The sequence below is a fragment of the Carcharhinus amblyrhynchos genome, chromosome 13, assembly GCF_965287045.1.
Source record: "Carcharhinus amblyrhynchos chromosome 13, sCarAmb.v2.hapA, whole genome shotgun sequence".
Lineage (NCBI taxonomy): Eukaryota > Metazoa > Chordata > Chondrichthyes > Carcharhiniformes > Carcharhinidae > Carcharhinus > Carcharhinus amblyrhynchos.
Window position 1 is genome coordinate 6,283,196 of NC_137336.1, and position 19,687 is coordinate 6,302,882.

Here is a 19,687-nt window from a genome sequence, read left to right on the forward strand (position 1 = left end):
CTATTATCCAATCCCGTGGGACCACCTCTGTGGCCACTGAGGATACAAAGATTTCTTTCAGGGCCCCAGCAATTTCCTCCCTTGCCTCTCTCAGTATTCGGGGGTATATCCCATCAGACCCCCCCCCCCCACCACCGCCCCCCCCCCACCCTCCCAATAACCCCAATACTTCCTCCTTTTTAAGCTCAAAGTGACTCAAACTATCTACGCATCCTTTCCCAGACTCATCCACCAAGCCCTTCTGTTTGGTGAACACTGACACAAAGTATTCTTTTGATATCTCGCCGCACAACAGATTACTTAATGAGATATTGTTTGCTGGAGCAGACGAGTGAAGGAGCAGAGAGAGAGCTAAGATTTTACCTGTTAAAAACCTGTTTAAAATAAGTTTAAAGCACTTTGTTCTTTGTAGAACTGTTTAAAGCATTTATTTATTGTATTTACTGCTTTAAGAATTCTGAGGGAGTGGTTAGCAGGCAGTTGTGGGCCATCAGCTTTAAATCAGCGCCAGGTTTAAAAGGAGGCCTGGTGCAGACAGCGGGCAGCGTCAGAGCGGGCAGCGGAGTGAGGGGGAAGCAGAGTGAGCTACTAAGGCTTAATATCAAAAAGGGCTTGAAGGAAAAAAGGCCAGGTGAGTTCGTTTGAAAAACAAAAAAAAACAAAACAAAAAAATTTTTTTCAAAACTACTACAGTGAATAATGGAGGGGCATGTGATGTGTGGTTTCTGTATGATGTGGGAACTGGTGACCCTGGGGTTCATCCCAGTGACCATGTCTGCAGTAAGTGCAGGTTGCTGGAGGAGCTCCAGCTCAGGGTAAATGAGCTGGCCTCTGAGCTACAGACACTGAGGCTCATCAGGGGGAGAGAGGGTGCCATTGTCAATGGGGTGCAAGTGACATCCACCCCCCCTAGACTGGCTAACGCTAAGGGTCAGGGACAAGAGGGGGCTGCTGGGAGGAGGAAGGGGGGTGAGGAGCAGAGGCCTCAGCCTCTTAATCTGCATAACAGGCTTGAGGTTCTTGCTTCCAGGCTGGACGAGAACGAGGCAGGTGAGGTTGGTGAGCAAGCTGCACACGGTACAGTGCTGCAGCAGGACATAGGCAAAGAGAAAGGGAAAAGGAACGTAGTAGTGATTGGGGATAGTGGGGTGAAGGGTATTGACACTGTCCTTTGTCACAATGACAAAGTGCACAGAAGGGTGTGTTGTCTGCCTGGTACTCGGGTCCGGGATGTCGCATCTGGGCTGCAGAGGAACCTGGAGTGGGAGGGTGAGAATCCGATCGTTGTGGTACATGTGGGTGCCAACGACGTAGGCAAAATGCGAACTGAGGATCTGAGGAGGGAGTATGAAAAGCTGGGAATGGAATTAAAAAGTAGAACCGACAAGGTGGTTATCTCTGGGCTACTGCCTGAACCGTGTGCAGATGGGCGTAGGGTTGAGAGGATTAAGGAAGTGAATGGGTGGCTCAGGGATTGGTGTGGGAGGAATGGGTTTGAATTTATGGGGCATTGGCACCAGTATTGGGGTAGGTGGGACCTGTTCGGGCGGGATGGGGTTGGTCTGAACCGTGCTGGGACCAGAGTGCTGGCGAATCGAGTAAAGAGGACTGTAGACAGGGCTTTAAACTAATTAGGGGGGGGGGAGGGTGCGAGGGTAGGTGACCTTACGAGGTCTAAAGTTAAGGAAAGTGTACATGTAAGGGAAGAGGCCGAGAATGTCCCAATAATAGAGGGAGTAGGGGGCGTGAGTATAGTTGGTGGCGTTGCGGCAAATAGGGTCCAGGTGAAGGCTGGGATGAAAGCACTTTATCTGAATGCACGAAGCATTCGGAATAAAGTGGATGAGCTGATGGCGCAGATCGACACAAATGGATACGATCTGGTGGCCATTACAGAGACGTGGCTGCGGGGTGACAGGGACTGGGAGCTGAATGTACAGGGCTATCAAGTGTTTAGGAAGGATAGGCAGGAGGGAAAAGGGGGGGGGGGGGCGGCGTAGCTCTGCTGATTAAGGATAGCATCACGGTGGTAGCAAGGGATGATATTGGAGCCAAGGAGCAGAGGGTGGAATCGTTGTGGGTGGAGATTAGGAACAGCAAAGGGAGGAAGACGCTGGTGGGTGTCGTCTATAGACCCCCGAATAATGATCTGGAGATGGGGCGGGCTGTTAACGCGCAAATAAGTGCGGCGTGCAGGAATGGGACTGCCGTAGTTATGGGGGATTTCAATCTGCATATTGATTGGCCGACCCATGTTGGACTTGGGGGGCTCGAGGAAGAGTTCTTGGAATGCTGCCGGGATAGTTTCCTCGAACAGTGTGTGTTGGAGCCGACGAGGGAGCGAGCTATCTTGGATCTGGTACTATGTAATGAAGCGGGTAGAATTAGGGACCTTGTGGTGAAGGATCCTCTTGGGGAGAGTGATCATTGTATGGTGGAGTTTCTGGTGCAGATGGAGGAGGAGAAAGTGGGTTCCCGGACACGCGTCCTTTGTTTGAATAGAGGGGAATACGGTAGGATGAGAGAAGAATTGGCGAATGTGGACTGGGAGAGCGCGTTGGAGGGAGGGTCTGTTGAGGAGCAGTGGAGGATCTTTAAGGAGATCTTTCTTGGTGCTCAACAGAAATTTATTCCGATGGTCAAAAAGGATAGCGGGAGGAGAGGTAATAAGCCGTGGATAACGAAGGAGGTGAAGGAAAGTGTTAAACTAAAAGCGGAGGAATTTAGAGTAGCTAAGAGTAGTGGGCGAGAAGAGGATTGGGAGAGGTTTAAATGTCAACAAAGATTGACAAAGAAGTTGATAAGGAAGGGTAGGAGAAGCTATGAAGCTGGGCTAGCGCTTAATATAAAAAAGGATAGCAAGAGTTTTTATAAATATATAAAAAGGAAGAGGCTGGCTAGGGTGAATGTTGGTCCTTTAGAGGATGAGAAAGGGGACCTAGTGGTAGGGGATGGGGATATGGCTAAGATATTGAATAACTTTTTTGTTTCTGTCTTCACGGAGGAGGACGTGAATAATTTGCCGGGTGTTAGCGATGGAAAGGTGGTAGGACTGGAGGGTCTTAATGACATTACTGTTACTAGAAAGGCGGTGCTCGACAGACTGGAAGGGCTGATTGTGGACAAGTCCCCAGGACCGGATGGAATGCATCCGAGGGTTCTGAAAGAAATGGCGGAGGTGATAGTGGATGCCTTGGTGGTTATTTTCCAAACGTCGCTGGATTCCGGGGAAGTGCCGGATGATTGGAAAACGGCTAATGTTACGCCGTTGTTTAAGAAGGGTGCCAGGCAAAAGGCGGGGAATTATAGGCCGGTTAGTTTAAAGTCTGTGGTAGGTAAAATGTTAGAATCTGTCATTAAGGAGGAAATTGCGAGGCATCTTGAAGGGAATTGCTTGATAGAGCAGACGCAGCACCGTTTCATTAAAGGGAAGTCGTGTCTGACAAATTTACTGGAGTTCTATGAGGATGTGTCTAGGGCGGTGGATAGAGGAGAGCCGGTGGATGTGGTCTTTCTAGATTTTCAGAAAGCGTTTGACAAAGTGCCTCACAAGAGGTTATTGCAGAAGGTCGAGGGACATGGAGTTGGGGGTAGGGTGTTAGCGTGGATAGAGGATTGGTTGTCAAATAGGAGGCAGAGAGTGGGGGTCAACGGGTGCTATTCGGATTGGCGGATGGTGACTAGTGGAGTGCCCCAGGGGTCAGTGCTGGGGCCTCAGCTTTTTACCATTTATATAGATGATCTGGAGGAGGGAACCGAGTGTAGGGTGTCGAAATTTGCTGATGACACCAAGATTGGGGGAAAGGCAAATTGTGCGGAGGGTGTGGAGAGTCTGCAGAAGGATCTAGATAGGCTGGGCGAATGGGCCAGGAAATGGCAAATGGAACTTAATGTTGGTAAGTGTGAGGTGGTCCACTTTGGTAGGAAGAATGGTAGGAAGGACTATTACTTACGGGGCGAAAAACTGCAGCAGGCGACGGTGCAGAGGGACCTCGGGGTCCTTGTGCATGAGTCGCAAAAACCCAGCTTGCAGGTGCAGCAGGTGGTCAGGAAGGCGAATGGGATGCTGGCCTTCATAGCGAAGGGGATTGAATATAAAAGTAGGGAGGTCTTGCTGCAGCTGTATGGGGCATTGGTGAGGCCGCAACTGGAGTACTGTGTGCATTTTTGGGCGCCGCACCTGCGCAAAGATATTTTGGCCTTGGAGGGAGTGCAGAGGAGGTTTACTAGGCTGATACCGGAGTTGAGGGGGTTGAGCTATGAGGAGAGGCTGAATAAACTGGGCTTGTACTCGTTAGAGTTTAGAAGAATGAGAGGAGATCTCATTGAGACGTATAAGATGATGAATGGGATGGATAGGATAGAGGTGGAAAGACTCTTCCCGCTCAAAAAAGACAATAGGACTAGGGGGCACAGCCTCAAGATAAAAGGGGGGCGGTTTAGAACGGAGTTGAGGAGGAACTTCTTCACTCAAAGGGTGGTGAATCTCTGGAATTCTCTGCCCGTTGAAGTGGTGGAGGCTGCCTCGCTAAATATTTTTAAGACGCGGGTTGATGGGTTTTTGATAGGAGAGGGGATTAAAGGTTATGGGGAGAGGGCGGGAAAGTGGAACTGAGCAGCGACAGATCAGCCATGATCTTATTGAATGGCGGGGCAGGCTCGAAGGGCTGGATGGCCTACTCCTGCTCCTATTTCTTATGTTCTTATGTTCTTATAAAAGCCTATGGAATTTATGGTAGTGTATTTCCATTTGTTAGGGGATTGGCTCATTAATAGAAGACAGGGCTATGGGATAATGGGGAAACTTACAGGATGATAATCTCCAACTTGTACTGTTTCACAAGGATCAGAGCGGGGGTCACAATTATTTATCATATTGATCAATTGTTTTGTACTATTGATACGTTTGTGGGTGACACATAAAAGGTGGAAATGCAAGTGGTGCGGGTGACAGAAGAGCCCTAGCGAAGTATTTAGGAAGGTTAAGAGGGTGAGCAAATAGTTGGGGAATGGAAATTAATATAGGAAAATGTACTATTGTGCAATTTGTTCGGAATAAATATGGATCTGAATGTTGTTAAAATGAAGGAAGTCTACAGTAAGCAGCAGTACGGGGCGATTTAGGGGTTCCCCTGTATGATTAAAAAAAAACAGCCTGCAAGTTCTGCAGGTAACAGGGAAGGCAAATGGAATTGTGGTCTCTGTTTTAAGGGAATGTGGTACAAAAATAAGACAGAATTGCTGGAAATATACAAGGCAGTATTTAGTCCACGCCAGGAATACTGTGAACAGTTTTGTTCATCTTAAGTTTGGAAAGGTATATTGGCATTGCAGACAGTCTAAAAAATGCTCACTAAATTAATCCCGGGTATGGATGGACTTTCTGATGAGGAGACGTTGAATCAAATGAGCCTGTACTCATCGGAATTTAGAAGGATGAGTGGTGAACTTATCGTGACATATAGAATTTCCAGAAGGCTTGAAATGGTAGATTGTGAGAGGCTGTTTTCCCTTTTGGGAGCAACTAGGAAAAGAGGGTAGAATCTCAGAGTAAGATGTCACTTAAGTCAGATATGAGGAAGAATTTATTCATTCAAAGGTTCGTAAATCTTCAGAATTATTTACTGCAGAGAACTGTAGAAGTTGGTTTGTTAACTATGTTCAATGTAGAGGTAGAAAGATTCTGTCAATCAGTAAGGTATCAAGGTAAGACGGGAGAGTGGTGTTGAGGGTTTCCATATAAGATCAGTGGTGATATGATTAAATGGTGGAGTTTATTCATCGGCCTAATAACCTATTTCAGTTTCTACAACATGTGGCCTCATGCAGCTGAACAATCATATTATGTAAGCTTCTTGGATGCACATTAAAGGCTCTAAATCTAGTATTTTCCGTGCATCACATTAGAAAGGAGTCAGATTCCTCATGACTTTCAAATGGCAATCGGACATACAGATGATGACCAAGCAACGAGGGCTGTGACAATAGCATACGGAGTGAGTCTAATGTTATGACCAAGTTACTAGATCTGAACAAGCTTTTTCCTTGTCTCATTCTTGAGGTCGTTTTAATTTTAAATTGACATGATATTGCCAATATTATATATTTCTGAAAAGGAGACAAGTCGAAGTTTTTCACCTTGCATCCCGGTGGACAGTTTCCAAAAATACAATTGCAAAGGAACAGCAATAATACTGTATGACTTGGAGGCGTTGCCAAACAATTAGCGTTCTTTCCCGTAAAGCAAAAATTGTTGTTGCACATCATATTGATATTTTTGCGAAGTGCTTTATTGAGCGTAAGCTGAAATGCTTCAACTTTTATAAACATCAATTGTTGTATGATTAACTGTATAGATTTCGGTGCAACTTATAATTCAACCACTTTCCTTCAGCTAACAAGTGATATTTTTGGTGAAACTCACTCTGTTAACGAATAAAAAAATGTCAAATTGCACATATTCAAGTACCCACGTTTGCAAAAACAAAAAAAAAACGCACAATGCAACACCCTCCAACCCCAACCCACAACCAATTCAACAAAACATGCGAAAAATAGAAAATTCTGCAGAGAATCACGTTTCTTAAAAAAAAAACTAGGCAAGTAACCAGGAATGCAGATAGAACATGAATTGTACAGGGGCTTTCTGACAGCGGAAGGTCCAATTATTACAGCAGTTGCGGCCGAATTTCTTCTCTAAAAGATATCAGTGATCCAAAGGATCTCTATGGAAATCTACAGACAGTCCATGGTCATCATCTAACATTTAGTTCTAGATGTTTATTGAATGGAAATTTCACCGTCTGTCATGGTGGGATTTGAATCCGAGTGCCAGATCTTTGCCTTCCGTCTCTGGATATGATATGCACTCAAGTTCTCTTACTTATTTGCCAACTGTTTGTATTTCTAGCCCAGTTGCATTGTCTAATACATTCCCGTGTCATCTTCCGATGTATACGCAGGAGATGCAAAGTCAAAAATCTTAATTCCGATCCGGAGACACTCGAAGGCCATAATCACAATTTTCTCGAATCCCAGAATCCCAATGTGTAGAAGGAGGCCATTGGATCCACCCAGTCTGCAACGACCACAATCCCACACAGGCTATATTCCCATAACCTAACAAATTTACCCTTCTAATCCCCCTGACACTCGGGCCAATTTAGCATTGTCAATCATTCGAAACCGCACGTCTTTGAACTGACCCAACAGCGATTTAGTTGGACTCCTTGAGTTTACTATTATGCAATCATTGATTGCAGTGTGTTATCCTGATCTTTGGGGCGACCTGTGACTTCTTCGCTAATTACTTTGAAAAATAAGAACATAATAACATAAGAAATAGGAGCAGGAATAGGCCATCTAGCCCTCCGAGCCTGCCCCGCCAATCAATAAGATCATGGCTGATCTGAAGTGGATCAGTTCCACTTTCCCGTTTTCTCCATTAACCCTTAATTCCCTTGTCTATCAGATATCTATCTACCAGTGACTTAAATATATTCAACGAGGTAGCCTCCACCACTTCAATGGGCAGAGAATTCCAGAGATTCACCACCCATTGAGTGAAGAAGTTCCTCCTCAACTCCATTGTAAACTGCCCCGTCCCCCTCCTTATTTTGAGGCTGTGCCGTCTAGTTCTGTTTTCCTTTCTAAGCGGAAAGAATCTCTCTATCTCTACCCTATCTAGCCCCTTCATTATCTTGTAAGTCTCTATAAGATCCCCCTTCAGCCTTCTAAACTCTAACGAGTACAGGCCCAGTCTATTCAATCTCTCCCCATAAGCTAACCCCCTCATCTCCGGTATCAGCCTGGTGAACCTTCTCTGTACTCCCTCTGAGGCCAATGTATCCTTTCGCAAATAAGGGGACCAAAAGACACAAGGCATCGATGATTTTAATACTGTATTCCACCCAACTTCTGACCTTATTTTCTGTGGCCTCTTGCATTGTTCAGCTGAGGCTCAACATAAGCACGATGAGTAAATTATCATCCCTTTAGTGGGCCCGGCACAACATTTTGGACGTAACACTGAGTTTCACAGTCTCGGATCATCCTATTTCTGCCCTGCACAACATCGCAGGGGACATGTGCTTTTTTGAACTTGTTCTATTGCCATCTCTTTATTTTGCCTTGCACTATTCTGATTTTTCATTCAGATATTCTCTCGTGCGTTGAATCTGACCAGGCAACTTCTCGTTTGTTCTTTCCTTCCTTCCCCTGCCTTCATTAAAACCTGCTACCCTAACCCAAACACTATCGCGAACCCTAACCCAAATCATAAAGCAGTCCCAGTCACATGAAGGGCCACTGCTCTGAAAGCCAAATTTTGTTCAATTTTACAATTAATTTGGCAAATGTGTTGATTATTCCCAGCACTTCCTGTTTTCCTTCCACATTTTATAAAAACGCAGTGTTTTGGTATTGACACCAATGTATGACCTACGCGAACTTAAATATTTCCCATAAACAACACTCACCTCCAGAAATTTACTTGCATCCGAGTTTGTAAGGTTTGCTGAAATCCCATGTTCTGCGGGGTGCTGCGTGTCTTTCTTGATGTCAATCCTGGTCGCGGCCACACCTTGAAATTGTAGAAAGGTAAAATCGTTCAAGGCAGAACTTTGGCATGCGTCATAGTCAAGTGTTTGCTGGTGGCCCCTGCTTTCATGCACCTCTGTGTAATTGGATGGAATCTGAATGCTCGCGCTAGCCTTTTGGATTCCATGGAGTGAATCGTTTCTTGAAAAATAAGAGGACTGCCAACAGCAACAGTATCTGTTAATTTCATTTCTACCTCTGTGCACCTTAATGGCGAGGATTACAATCGCCACAAATAGCATGAAGGAGGTTGAGCCAAATATCATCATTAAATAGAATTTCAAATCGTATTTCCATGGTCCAACATTCCTCAATGTGCCGACAGTAGATTCATTTTCGGTGTTGTCATCCTGTACTGACACATTGATGGTGACTGTTGAAGAAAGGGACGGCGTTCCATTATCTTTCACCAAAATTACCATCTTTTGCCTGAGTGAATCCTTACGACTTAAGTGACGAATCGTCCAAATTTCTCCTGTTTCGGAAGCTACAGTAAACAAGCTTTCATCAGTCGGCTGACGGAGTTGGTAAACAAGTTGACCGTTTAATCCGGAATCGGCATCAGTGGCTGTCACTTTTGTAAGCAAGTAACCTGGCTCTGCAGATCTTGGTATTGTGTCCTCTGCTGCAGACCCTTTATTTGACAGAGGTGACATGATCACAGGGGCATTGTCATTCTGGTCCATGATGATTACATTCACTGTTACGTTATTGCTCAGAGGAGGGGATCCACAATCCTTCACTTGTACATGGAACTGAAATTGTTTTAATTGCTCAAAATCAAAAGAGCGTTGTGCAAATATCTCACCACTGGCTGATTCTATTGAGATGAATGTGGTTGCAGGTAAACCGTGTACCAGGATATCCAAAATAGAATACAACAATTCAGCATTTTGATTAAAATCGGGATCATAGGCTGACACAGCACCAATTGAAGCACCAATAGCATTATTTTCTGTAACATACATGGTGAAAGAAGGCTGCGTAAAACGTGGCGCATTGTCATTTATGTCAGAGACTTGAACTTGGATCGTTTTATTGGCCGAGAGGGGAGGGGAGCCAGTATCCATACATATAATGGTGATGTTGTACTCTGGCTCTTCTTCACGGTCTAACCCGCCGTTAGTAACTAACGTGTAGTGGTTATTAAAAGGCTTATGGATGCTAAATGGGATGTCTCTGGTGATTCGACAATAACTATTTCCCTTATTACCAGAATCTGGATCCGTAACTTGGAAAAGGACTACTGTTGTATCCTTGGCAGCATCCTCTGGAATAGAGTTTGATGTAGTAGTTATCATTATTTCTGGAGGGTTATCATTAACATCAGTCACCTTTATCAACACTTCGCAGTATACTGATAGTGAACGTGTACCTTTATCCTTAGCTTGTACGGAAATCTGATAACTGTCTGCTTCTTCGAAGTCCACAACACCGGCTGTTCTGATTTCTCCTGTTATTGAATCCAAGCTAAACACCTCACGCACATTATCAGGTGTCTGATCGCTAAAGATATACATTGTCTCACCGTTTAGACCTTCGTCCTGATCAATCGCAGTGACTTTCACAAGCAAAGTATTTAGAGGTACATTTTCGGCCGTGGTGATTTGATAGATATTCTGTTCGCATGATGGAGCGTTGTCGTTCACGTCAAGCACAGTAATTTTAATCTGGGTCGTTCCAGATTTCTCCGGCGTTCCACCGTCAAATGCCGTCAGGGTTAACTGGTGAATTGCACGCTGCTCTCGATCGAGCGGTCGTTCCAATACCAGCTCAGGGACGTAATTTTGTTTACTCTCTGACTGTGTTTTCAAAGTGAAATATTCGCTTGAACTCAGTTGGTAGGAGCGAACACTGTTGGTTCCGGCGTCCGGGTCCATCGCTCTCTGCAGCGGGAAGCTCGTTCCTGCTGGCAGCAATTCTGGGATTTCAATATTTAACTCGCTTGTCTTGAACTTTGGAGCGTTGTCATTTATATCCAGGATCTCAATTTCTACACGATATAGCTTTAAAGGTTTTTCAATCACAGCCTGTAGGATTAGCACACATGTGAGGCCGTGCTCGCAAAGCTGTTCTTTGTCCATTTTTTCCTTAATAGTAAGAGCTCCAGTGTCGAAGTTGACCTCTAAATATTGTTTTTTGCCTCCAGTTTCAATTCGAAATCTGCGCTCCGATAGCTGCTTAACATCTAATCCCAGGTCCGTAGCAACATTCCCAACAAATGCACCAACCTCCATTTCTTCCGGAACTGAGTAGCGAATTTTTAAACAAAATGAATCCGAAATGCATAGTATTATCAGATAAAGAGCAGGCCATTGAGGCAATTGACTGTTTAACCAGCATGCCATTCTTCTCAAAGTATTGCGAATATTACCGATAGAGTCTCTTAAGACTTGTCCGTGCCTTAATACTGATTGAGAGCGTATTTATTCATTACCTTGCTTATCCAAAAGAAATGCGAAATTCAATGTCTACCGTTTAGATTTTTTTCGTCACGATTTCCAAGATCATTTACAAGTGTCCCGAGAATTATATTCCCTTTCTCTGATGCGAGTATAGAGCGCGGAAAGATGAATGCTCGTTGCTACAATGTGGCACAGTATATGGTGTATGGGGAGTGGTGTTGGATCTCCTGCCACATCTCTGCATCTCATTGGTAGACAGGGACACAAAGAAACTCGGCCAATAATCAAAGCACAGTATCTTAAAGCAACAGTGCCTCTACTGAGCACCGGAGGAATTGCATTGTGCATTTATCGTTGTGCAACATTAATTCGTTTTTTGCTCGATATTCCTGATATTATTTACCTCATTTTTGTGATTAACATTCAATCTAATTTCTATTATTTCGCGTGTGACTAATCAATGTACTTTTTGTTCAATATACTGATTTTCTGATCACACCATCATGAAACGAACTGCTTAACGAAGTCCACTATTTGACTTGGTGTGGCAAACATTTTTATCCTTTCTTAATATTTTGCGCCGATCGCATGAATGGTTCATCCTCCTATCCCAGCTCCTTTACCACGTCCTCCATTGAGAAATAGAGAGTGAGACGGGATGTTATTTTTCTGATGAGCCCTTACCTGTAAATGTTGCAAACAGCAAAGTTTGCCGGGCAAATAATATTGCCTTGCTTGCTACACACAAATTCGAATGACTAATATTAATGGGGAAAGCCTTTGTGCATTGGGTTGCTGCGAAACAACCAATAGTCAAATGGCCAGTTTTGTGACAGGAATACGTTACGCATGTGTGTTACAAGTTGTGACAACCCGGTAGAGGGAGTGGATATTTGTGGATGTGATGCAGATCAAGCGGGCTTTTTCTTTCCTGGATGATGTCAAGCTTCTCGAGTGTTGGTGAAGCTTCAAACATCCAAACAACTGGAGAGTATTCCATCACACTCTTAATTTGTGCCCTGATGATATGAACAGGCTTTGGACAGTAAGAAAGTGAGTTCTTCACCACAACATTCCTAGCCTCTGACTTGCTCTTGTTCCCACTGTATTTATGTGGCGACTCTAGTTGTGTTCCTGTTCAATGCTAACGTAAGATTTGTCCTCTTGGTTTTAATCTCAATCATCTATGTGCAATTTGTTTTCACAGTCCAGTATTCATTCTTTGACAATTGTGCATCACCTTGAATGCAATGATCAAAATCAACATACAGTCAACCTCGTTCAGAATACGCAAAACAGATACTGGGAAGTGGTCGATTAAACATAGAACCATAGGAAATAAGTGCAGGATTAGGCCATTCGGCCCTTCATCCTGTACCACCATTCAATGTGATTATGGCTGATCATGTGCTTTCAGTATCCCACTCCCATTTTTTCTCTGTCCACTTGATCCCTTTAGCCACAGGAACCACCTCCAGCTCTGTCTTGATCGGAGTTGGTTTTGATATTTACTCCAACGAACTGGCCTCAGCAACTTCTTGTGGTAGAAAAATCCACAGGTTCACAAATCACTGAGTGAAGAAGTTCTTCATCATCTCATTTCTGAGTGGCTTACCCCTTATTTTTAGTCTGTGGTCCCTCGTTCTGGATTTACCCTCCACAGAAAACATTCTTCCTGCCTCGAGACTGTCCAGTACCATCAGGATGTTATATGTTTCTCGTGAGATCTCCCCTCATTTTTCAAAATTCCAGTGAGTACAAGCCCAGTTATGTCATATTCGTATGTCAGTCCTACTATTCCTGGAATCAGTCTGGTGAACCTTTGTTGGACCCCTAAATGTCCTTCGTCAGATTAGGAGAGCAAAACCGCACACAATACTCAAACCTCACTAAGGGTGATGCAATAAGACATGGCCAGCATGTCCTTAGCTTTCCTCACCGCCCGCTGAGCCTGCATGCTAACCTTCACCAACTGTTCCACCATGACACCCACATCATGTTTCATTCCCTCTTTTCCTCATCTGCCCCCAATCAGATAATAATCATCATTTCTATTTTGCCACCCAAATGGATATCATCACATTCATCCACATTATGTTGCATTTGTTAAGTATTTGTCTACTTGGTCAGCCTGTCCAAATCAACCTGCAGCCTCTTAAGCATCTTCCTCATAGCACACAGTGCAACACAGTTTAGCGTCTTCTGCAAATTTGGAGATAATGCATTCAATTCTTTCATCCAAATCATTAATATATGTTGCAAATAGCTGAGCTCCCAACATTGAACCGTGCGGTTCACTAGTCACTACCTACCACTATGAAAAGGGGTCATTTATTCACGCTCTTTGTTACCTGTTTGCCAACCAGTTCTCTACTCACGTCAATACATTAATTACACTCAATATCCCGAGCTTTAACTTTGCTCATTAGTCTCTTATATGGGATCTGGTCAACAGTCTTTTGAAAGTCCAGAAACACAACATACACTCGTTCGCTCTTGTCCATCCTATTAGTCACATTCTCAAAAAAAATTCTAGAAGATTTATCAAGCACAATTTCACATTACTGAATACACGCTGACTTGAACTAATCATGTCACTGCATTCCAAATACTCAGTAATTACATCCTTAATAATGGACTCCACCATTTTCCCCACTACCAATATCAGGCTAACTGGTTTATAACTCTCCGTTTTCTCTCTCCCTACATTTTATAACAAGTGGGGTGACATTCGCTACCCTACAATCCATTGGAACACTTCCAGAATCTACAGAATCATTCCAACATAATACATGATATGATATATAAAATATAATACAGATTTACTAAAGTTGGTTTATTTGTGCCACAAGTAGGCTTCGTTTAACATTACAATGAAGTTACTGCGAAATCACGAGTCGCTGCACTCCGGTGCCTGTTCACGCACGCTGAAGGACAACTTAGCATGGCAATGCACCAAACCAGCATGTTGGGCTGTGGGAGGAAATCAGAGCACCAGGAGGAAACCCTCACAGACACGGGGAAAATGTATTGTCTCCACACAGACATGACCCAAGTCGGAAGCGAACACAGCCCCTGGCGCTGAGGCAGCAGTACAAACCATAGTGCCACTGTGCTACCCATAAAAAAACGGTGGACTGCAGAATCATTACCGTTCACTGTTTTTTTCGGTCTTCTGGGCTATTTCAGAGTGGATATGTCGCGTCCTGTGCCAAACTATTGCCCTTCGTTTAAATCTCCTCAGCAAAGGAAACGCTTTGCTAACTTGCAAAATAGAGAAATCCAGCTCTCAGTCATGGAATATGATATCTCCCTGTTTGCACTTAAAACATAGCTAACAAGTGTGAGAATTTTACCTTGTGTATAATGATAACTTTAATAGCAAATTGCCAGACTAAACATATCTCAATATCTTTCCCAGTAAATTAAGAAACTATGTTAAGGCATGATGGAAAGTTAATAGATTGCATTGGAAGACCAATAGATCCATTTCCCAACTGAGGCCTCCTTCTCAATTGAACAAGTCTGTTCAATGTTTCTCCATTGCCGCATTCCCCACACCCCTCCCATTGCTATTTCTACAATTGCATAACTTAGATTCCTTCCTCCTAATAGCGCAATGCTCACGAAAATTCTGTTATGCGTATTGGCCTGTGGTGCGTAAAGTGTTGCATAAGATATCTCACAACAGACTACTGAATGACATATGAGCCCATGGAGTTTAGGGTAGTATATTGGCATTTGTTAGAGAATTGGCTCATTAATAGAATAAGCTTTCGAGGTTTCCCTCTTCGTCAGGTGAATGGAGAGTGCTGGCCTCAGACAGAGCATATAAAGCGCAGACAGTTTAGAGATTATTGATTAGAATGCGAATCTTTACACCTAATCTGCTGTTCAAGTCCTAATGTGGCCGACAATGTGAGTGGAAGGAGCACTGATCACAGGTCTCTGCTCAGCGACTCTGCGCTGTCATGTGTCTGAGCAGAGACTGATAGCCAAGTTCCGCACACATGAGGACGGTCTCAACAGGGATCTTGGGTTCATGTCACACTATCTGTAACCCCCGTCACTTGCCTGGGTTTGCAAAACCTCACTCACTGTGCTGTCTGGAGACAATACACATCTCTTTAACCTGTGATCAGTGCTCCTTCCACTCACATTGTCGGCCACTTTAGGACTTGAACAGCAGGTTAGGTGTAAAGATTCGCATTCTAATCAGTAATCTCTGAACTGTCTGTGCTTTATATGCTCTGTCTGAGGCCAGCACTCTCCATTCACCTGACGAAGAGGTAAACCTCGAAAGCTTGTGCGTTTACTATCAAATAAATCGGTTGGACTAAAACCTGGTGTTGTCAGACTTTTTACTGTGCTTACCCCAGTCCAACGCCGGCACATCCACATCATAATTAATAGAAGACAGAGAGTTGGGACAATGAGGATCATTCCGGATATAACCTCTAACCAGTACTGTCTCATGTTGATCAGAGCTCGGGTTACAATTATTGATTATTAAAAAATCAATGGTTTTGTACTATTGACACATTTTTGGATAACACATAACAGATGGGAATGCAAGTGTTTCGGATGGCACAAGGGGCTTGGATAAGTATTTAGACAGGTTCAATGGGTGAACAAATACTTGGGGAATGGAAGTTAATGTAAGATAATGTGATATTGTGCACTTTGTTTGAGAAAGTATGGAGCTGAATATTATTAAAATGGATTAAAAAAAACTGCAGTAGCGAGCGATGTAAGGGTGCTCCTGTATGAATCAAAAAGCGAGCCTGCAAGTTCTGCAGGTAACAAGGAAGACAAATAGAACGTTGGTCTCTGTTTCAAGGGAATGTGGTAAAAAAAAAATAGGGGAGCATTGGTAAAAAATATACAAGGCACTAATTAGTTCACACCAGGAATACTGTGAACAGTTTTGTTCCCCTTAACTAAGGAAAGATATATTAGCATTACAGACAGTCTAGAAAACGTTCACGAGGTTAATCCCGGTATGGATGGATTTTCTGATGAGATGAGATTGAGTCGGACGTGCCTGCCCTCATCGGCGTTTTGAAGGATGACTGGTGAATTTATCGAGTCATGCAGGATTCTCAGGGAGCTTGACTTGGTAGATTGAGACAAGCTGTTTTCCCTTTTGGGAGCCACTTGGAAAAGGGAGCAAAATCTCAGAGTATGGTGTCACTCAAGTCAGGTATGAGGGAGAATTTATTCCCTGAGTGGTTCGCGAATCTGCGGATTTTTTACTGCAGAGAACTGTAGAATCTGATTTGTTAACCATGTTCAATTCAGAGGTGGACAGATTTTTAAAATCAGTAACGTATCAAGAATTAAGAGGTAAGATGGGAAAGTGGTATTAAGGGTTATCATATAAGATCAATCCTGATCGCATTAAATGGCGGAGCCGGGTCAATGGGCCCCTTGACCTACTTCAGCTTCTGCATCACATGGTCTTATGCAGCTGAATAATCGTTTTATGCACACTTCTTGGATGCACATGAAAGCTTCAAAACCGAGCATTTTCCTAGTTTTATGCTTTGATCATACCAGAAAGAAGTCAGATTCCTCATGACTTTCAAATGGCAATCAGACATTCAGATGATGGCGACACAAGGAAGGCTGTGGTGATCGCTTAGGGGAATGAGTCTAATGTTACGACTGGTTTGACAGGGCTGAGCGAACTCTTCTCCTTGTCCCATTCCTGACTTCGTTTTAATATTGAATTTAGATGATATTGCCAGTATTATGTATTTCTGAAAGGAGACAAGTCCAAGTTTTTTACCTTGCACCCCAGTGGATACTTTCCAAAAATACAATTATAAAGGAACAGAAATAATGAGCAGAGAATACCGTATGGCTTGGAGGCGTTGCCAAAAATTCAGCATTCTTTCCCATAAAGTATAAATTCTTGTTGCAAATTGTATTGATATTCTTGCAAAGTGTCCAATTGAGCATAAGCCGAAATACTTCAGCTTTTAAGAATACCAATATTATATGGTTAACTGTATACATTTCTGTGCAACTAATAATTCAGCCGGTTTCCTTAAGTTAACAAGTGAGATTTGTTGGTGAAGCTCACTCAGTTCAACAAAAGAAAGCAAAATGCTCAAACGGTTCATATTCAAATACCCACGTTCGAAAAAGATAAGAAGCACACCATGCAACATCCCCGCCTCACCAACAACCCCACCCCTCTCCGGCCCCCCGGCCATCCCCAATCCACCACCGCTTCAACAAAGCATGCGAAAAGCAAAAAATCACGTTTCCTTAAAGAGAAAACTTGGCCAAGTAACCGGGAGGCAAATAAAAATTAAGTGGTACAGGGACTTTTGACAGCGGAAGGTCCAGCTTTTGCCGCAGCTGATTTGGTCTTTATCGCTGGAGACAACGATGTTGTTTCGGAATTCTTCTTGAAATGTTTGCATCAGTGCGGTATGCGAGTGGATTTTTCTAAACGTAAGGAGCTCAGATTTGATGACAGTAGCTTCAGAAAAAAAGTCCAGCTTTTTTCTCTGTGACACACCTTGTATGTCTCACAATCCAGTAACTTTTCTGCCAACAACTGGATCCCGTAATCTCTGTCAGAGAGCTGTATGGACTCTCTTTCTCCATAAAAGCAGCGTGTATCTTTTGCTGATTCAAAAGAATAGCTTTTGACGTCCAATGGCGTTTCTTGAGTAAAAGGGTTTGTATCAATTGGTTTGATGCTTATGTATGTTCAAACGATGACATATAAATAAATATTCACCTATTACACCAGCATAACACCAGGTAACCCAATAATGTGGAGATAAATTCAGTGTTTTGTTTTCAAATCACGTCTTGCATATTTTTACTTCTCACTCAATAAGCGTTGATTGCATATAAATGCCCTTGCTTATTGAGCTGATCTTTCTCTACACCCAAGCCATGAGTGCAACACTACATTCTTCAATCTTTCGTTTCTTTCCCTATGAACTGTATGGTTTGTCTGGATAGTGCGCAAGAAACAATACTTTTCACTGACTGCTAATGCATGTGATAGTAATAAATCAAATCAAATCAAAAATCAAGCCAATTGATAACAATTCTTACAAAGAAACTTCAGACTTCCACCAACATATTTTGCTGCATGTTAGAATTTGCCAGGATGGTATCTTATCCATGTCTGCTATGCACATATCCTCATGCAGCCTCTGACATTTCAAATCATTTCAATATATTATGTCTATGTCACTCCAAAGATACAAATACGAAACTTCTCAAGCTAAATGTACCTTGCCTCCAGTGGAATCGTGCATTCAATTAGCAATGCCACCTATTTATCTATTTTGCTTCTCTGTGAAATTCAGAAACTTTGATTTCCATATTCACTTCAAAAGTAGTCGACTTTCTTTACGGCGGAGCCTGCATTGTCATGTATTTCACTGAAGCCAAATTTCACTATTAATGGTCCAAATATATCAAGTAATTAAACCGGGAAAAGGAAGTAAAATATTAAGTGCAAATGCGCAGAGTTCTCTTCTCCTTTGGATGTATGGGTTGATTCTGTGTGCCAGTACTGACCTTTTTGAAGATCTCCCACTGTTTCCGTTGTTTTATCCCTTAATAGATTTGCTCGGTCGACTGCGAAAAGTATTTTTTCTTATAACACCTGCGCCAGATTTAGTTACATTTGAAATCTTTGTCACTTGCCCAACTTTCTTCCATTGAAGCCTAGCATTTAACTTGGTCATATTATTATTGTAATGCAGCACAATTTCATACACCATCTGTTATCCAAATGCAGTCCGCTACTAAAAGTAGAATGCCGTATCTCCACTTAGCTTTCCGACATGTTAGAAAACTTTGCTATACCCACACAAAAAGTACCTCATTCCTGACATGAAACGGTCCGTTTGACAGAATCTATATGAAAGTTAAAATCCCCAAACAAGATGTCTCAGCTGTTGTTAAATACTTGTCAACAGTGGCATTTATAACGACGCACAATTCGCAGGTCATTACGGGGGCGGTGATGATGGTAGTAAGTGGGTAGTGGGCTTGGGCGTGTGGCGTGGTTGTTTTTTTACACGGCACAGTGGCACAGTGGTTAGCACTGCTGCCTCACTGCGCCAGTAACCCAGGTTGAATTCCAGTCTCGTGTGCTCCCTGTGCGGAGTTTGCATATTTTCCCATGTCTGTCTGGGTTTCCTCCGGGTGCTCCAGTTTCCTCCCACATTCCAAGATGTGTGATGTGTGAGTTAGGCTGATTGGCCATAGTAACTTGCCCCTTAGTGGGACTAGCATGGTAAATATGTGGGGTTATGGGAATAGTGCCTGGGTGGATTATGCAGACTCGATGGGTTGATTAGTCACCTTCTCCACTGTAGGGATGCTATGATTCTATGAAATTCCACTACAGTGTTAAATACTTTTAAGTTCTTAATTATACTTCTGAAGTCTCCACTTTTTGTTCTTGGCATCCACTCCCATTATTTAATCATTGCAACCTTACTGCTCATGTTCCTCTCCTCCATCACATTCAGACTAACTTCTTTGCGTCTTTTCTTTTCCCACAGTATAGAGAAGATGATGCAGTGATAATGTCGTGGACTATTGAACCCTCTGTGCATGGATTCAAATACCACTGTGGCATTGATGTCATTTTTTTTAAAGGTAATTTCAGTGATCGTGGCCATGGCACTATCAATGAT

General features: G+C 43.2%; 1 protein-coding gene across 2 annotated transcripts in view; it reads right to left on the bottom strand.

Annotated features, from left to right (window-relative positions):
- Positions 1–19,687, bottom strand: part of LOC145351669 (protocadherin-10-like) — a 207,283-nt gene that overhangs the window by 115,742 nt on the left and 71,854 nt on the right. Inside the window, exon 1 of one of the 2 annotated variants that reach the window (XM_080201231.1) lies at positions 8,478–11,146. The exons of the other annotated variant lie outside the window; for it this stretch is intronic. Within the exon in view, the coding sequence (XP_080057357.1) occupies positions 8,478–10,946 (2,469 nt within the window). The 5' untranslated portion in view covers positions 10,947–11,146. Of the gene's footprint in view, positions 1–8,477; positions 11,147–19,687 lie in introns of those variants that run through there. 2 annotated transcript variants of the gene reach the window in all.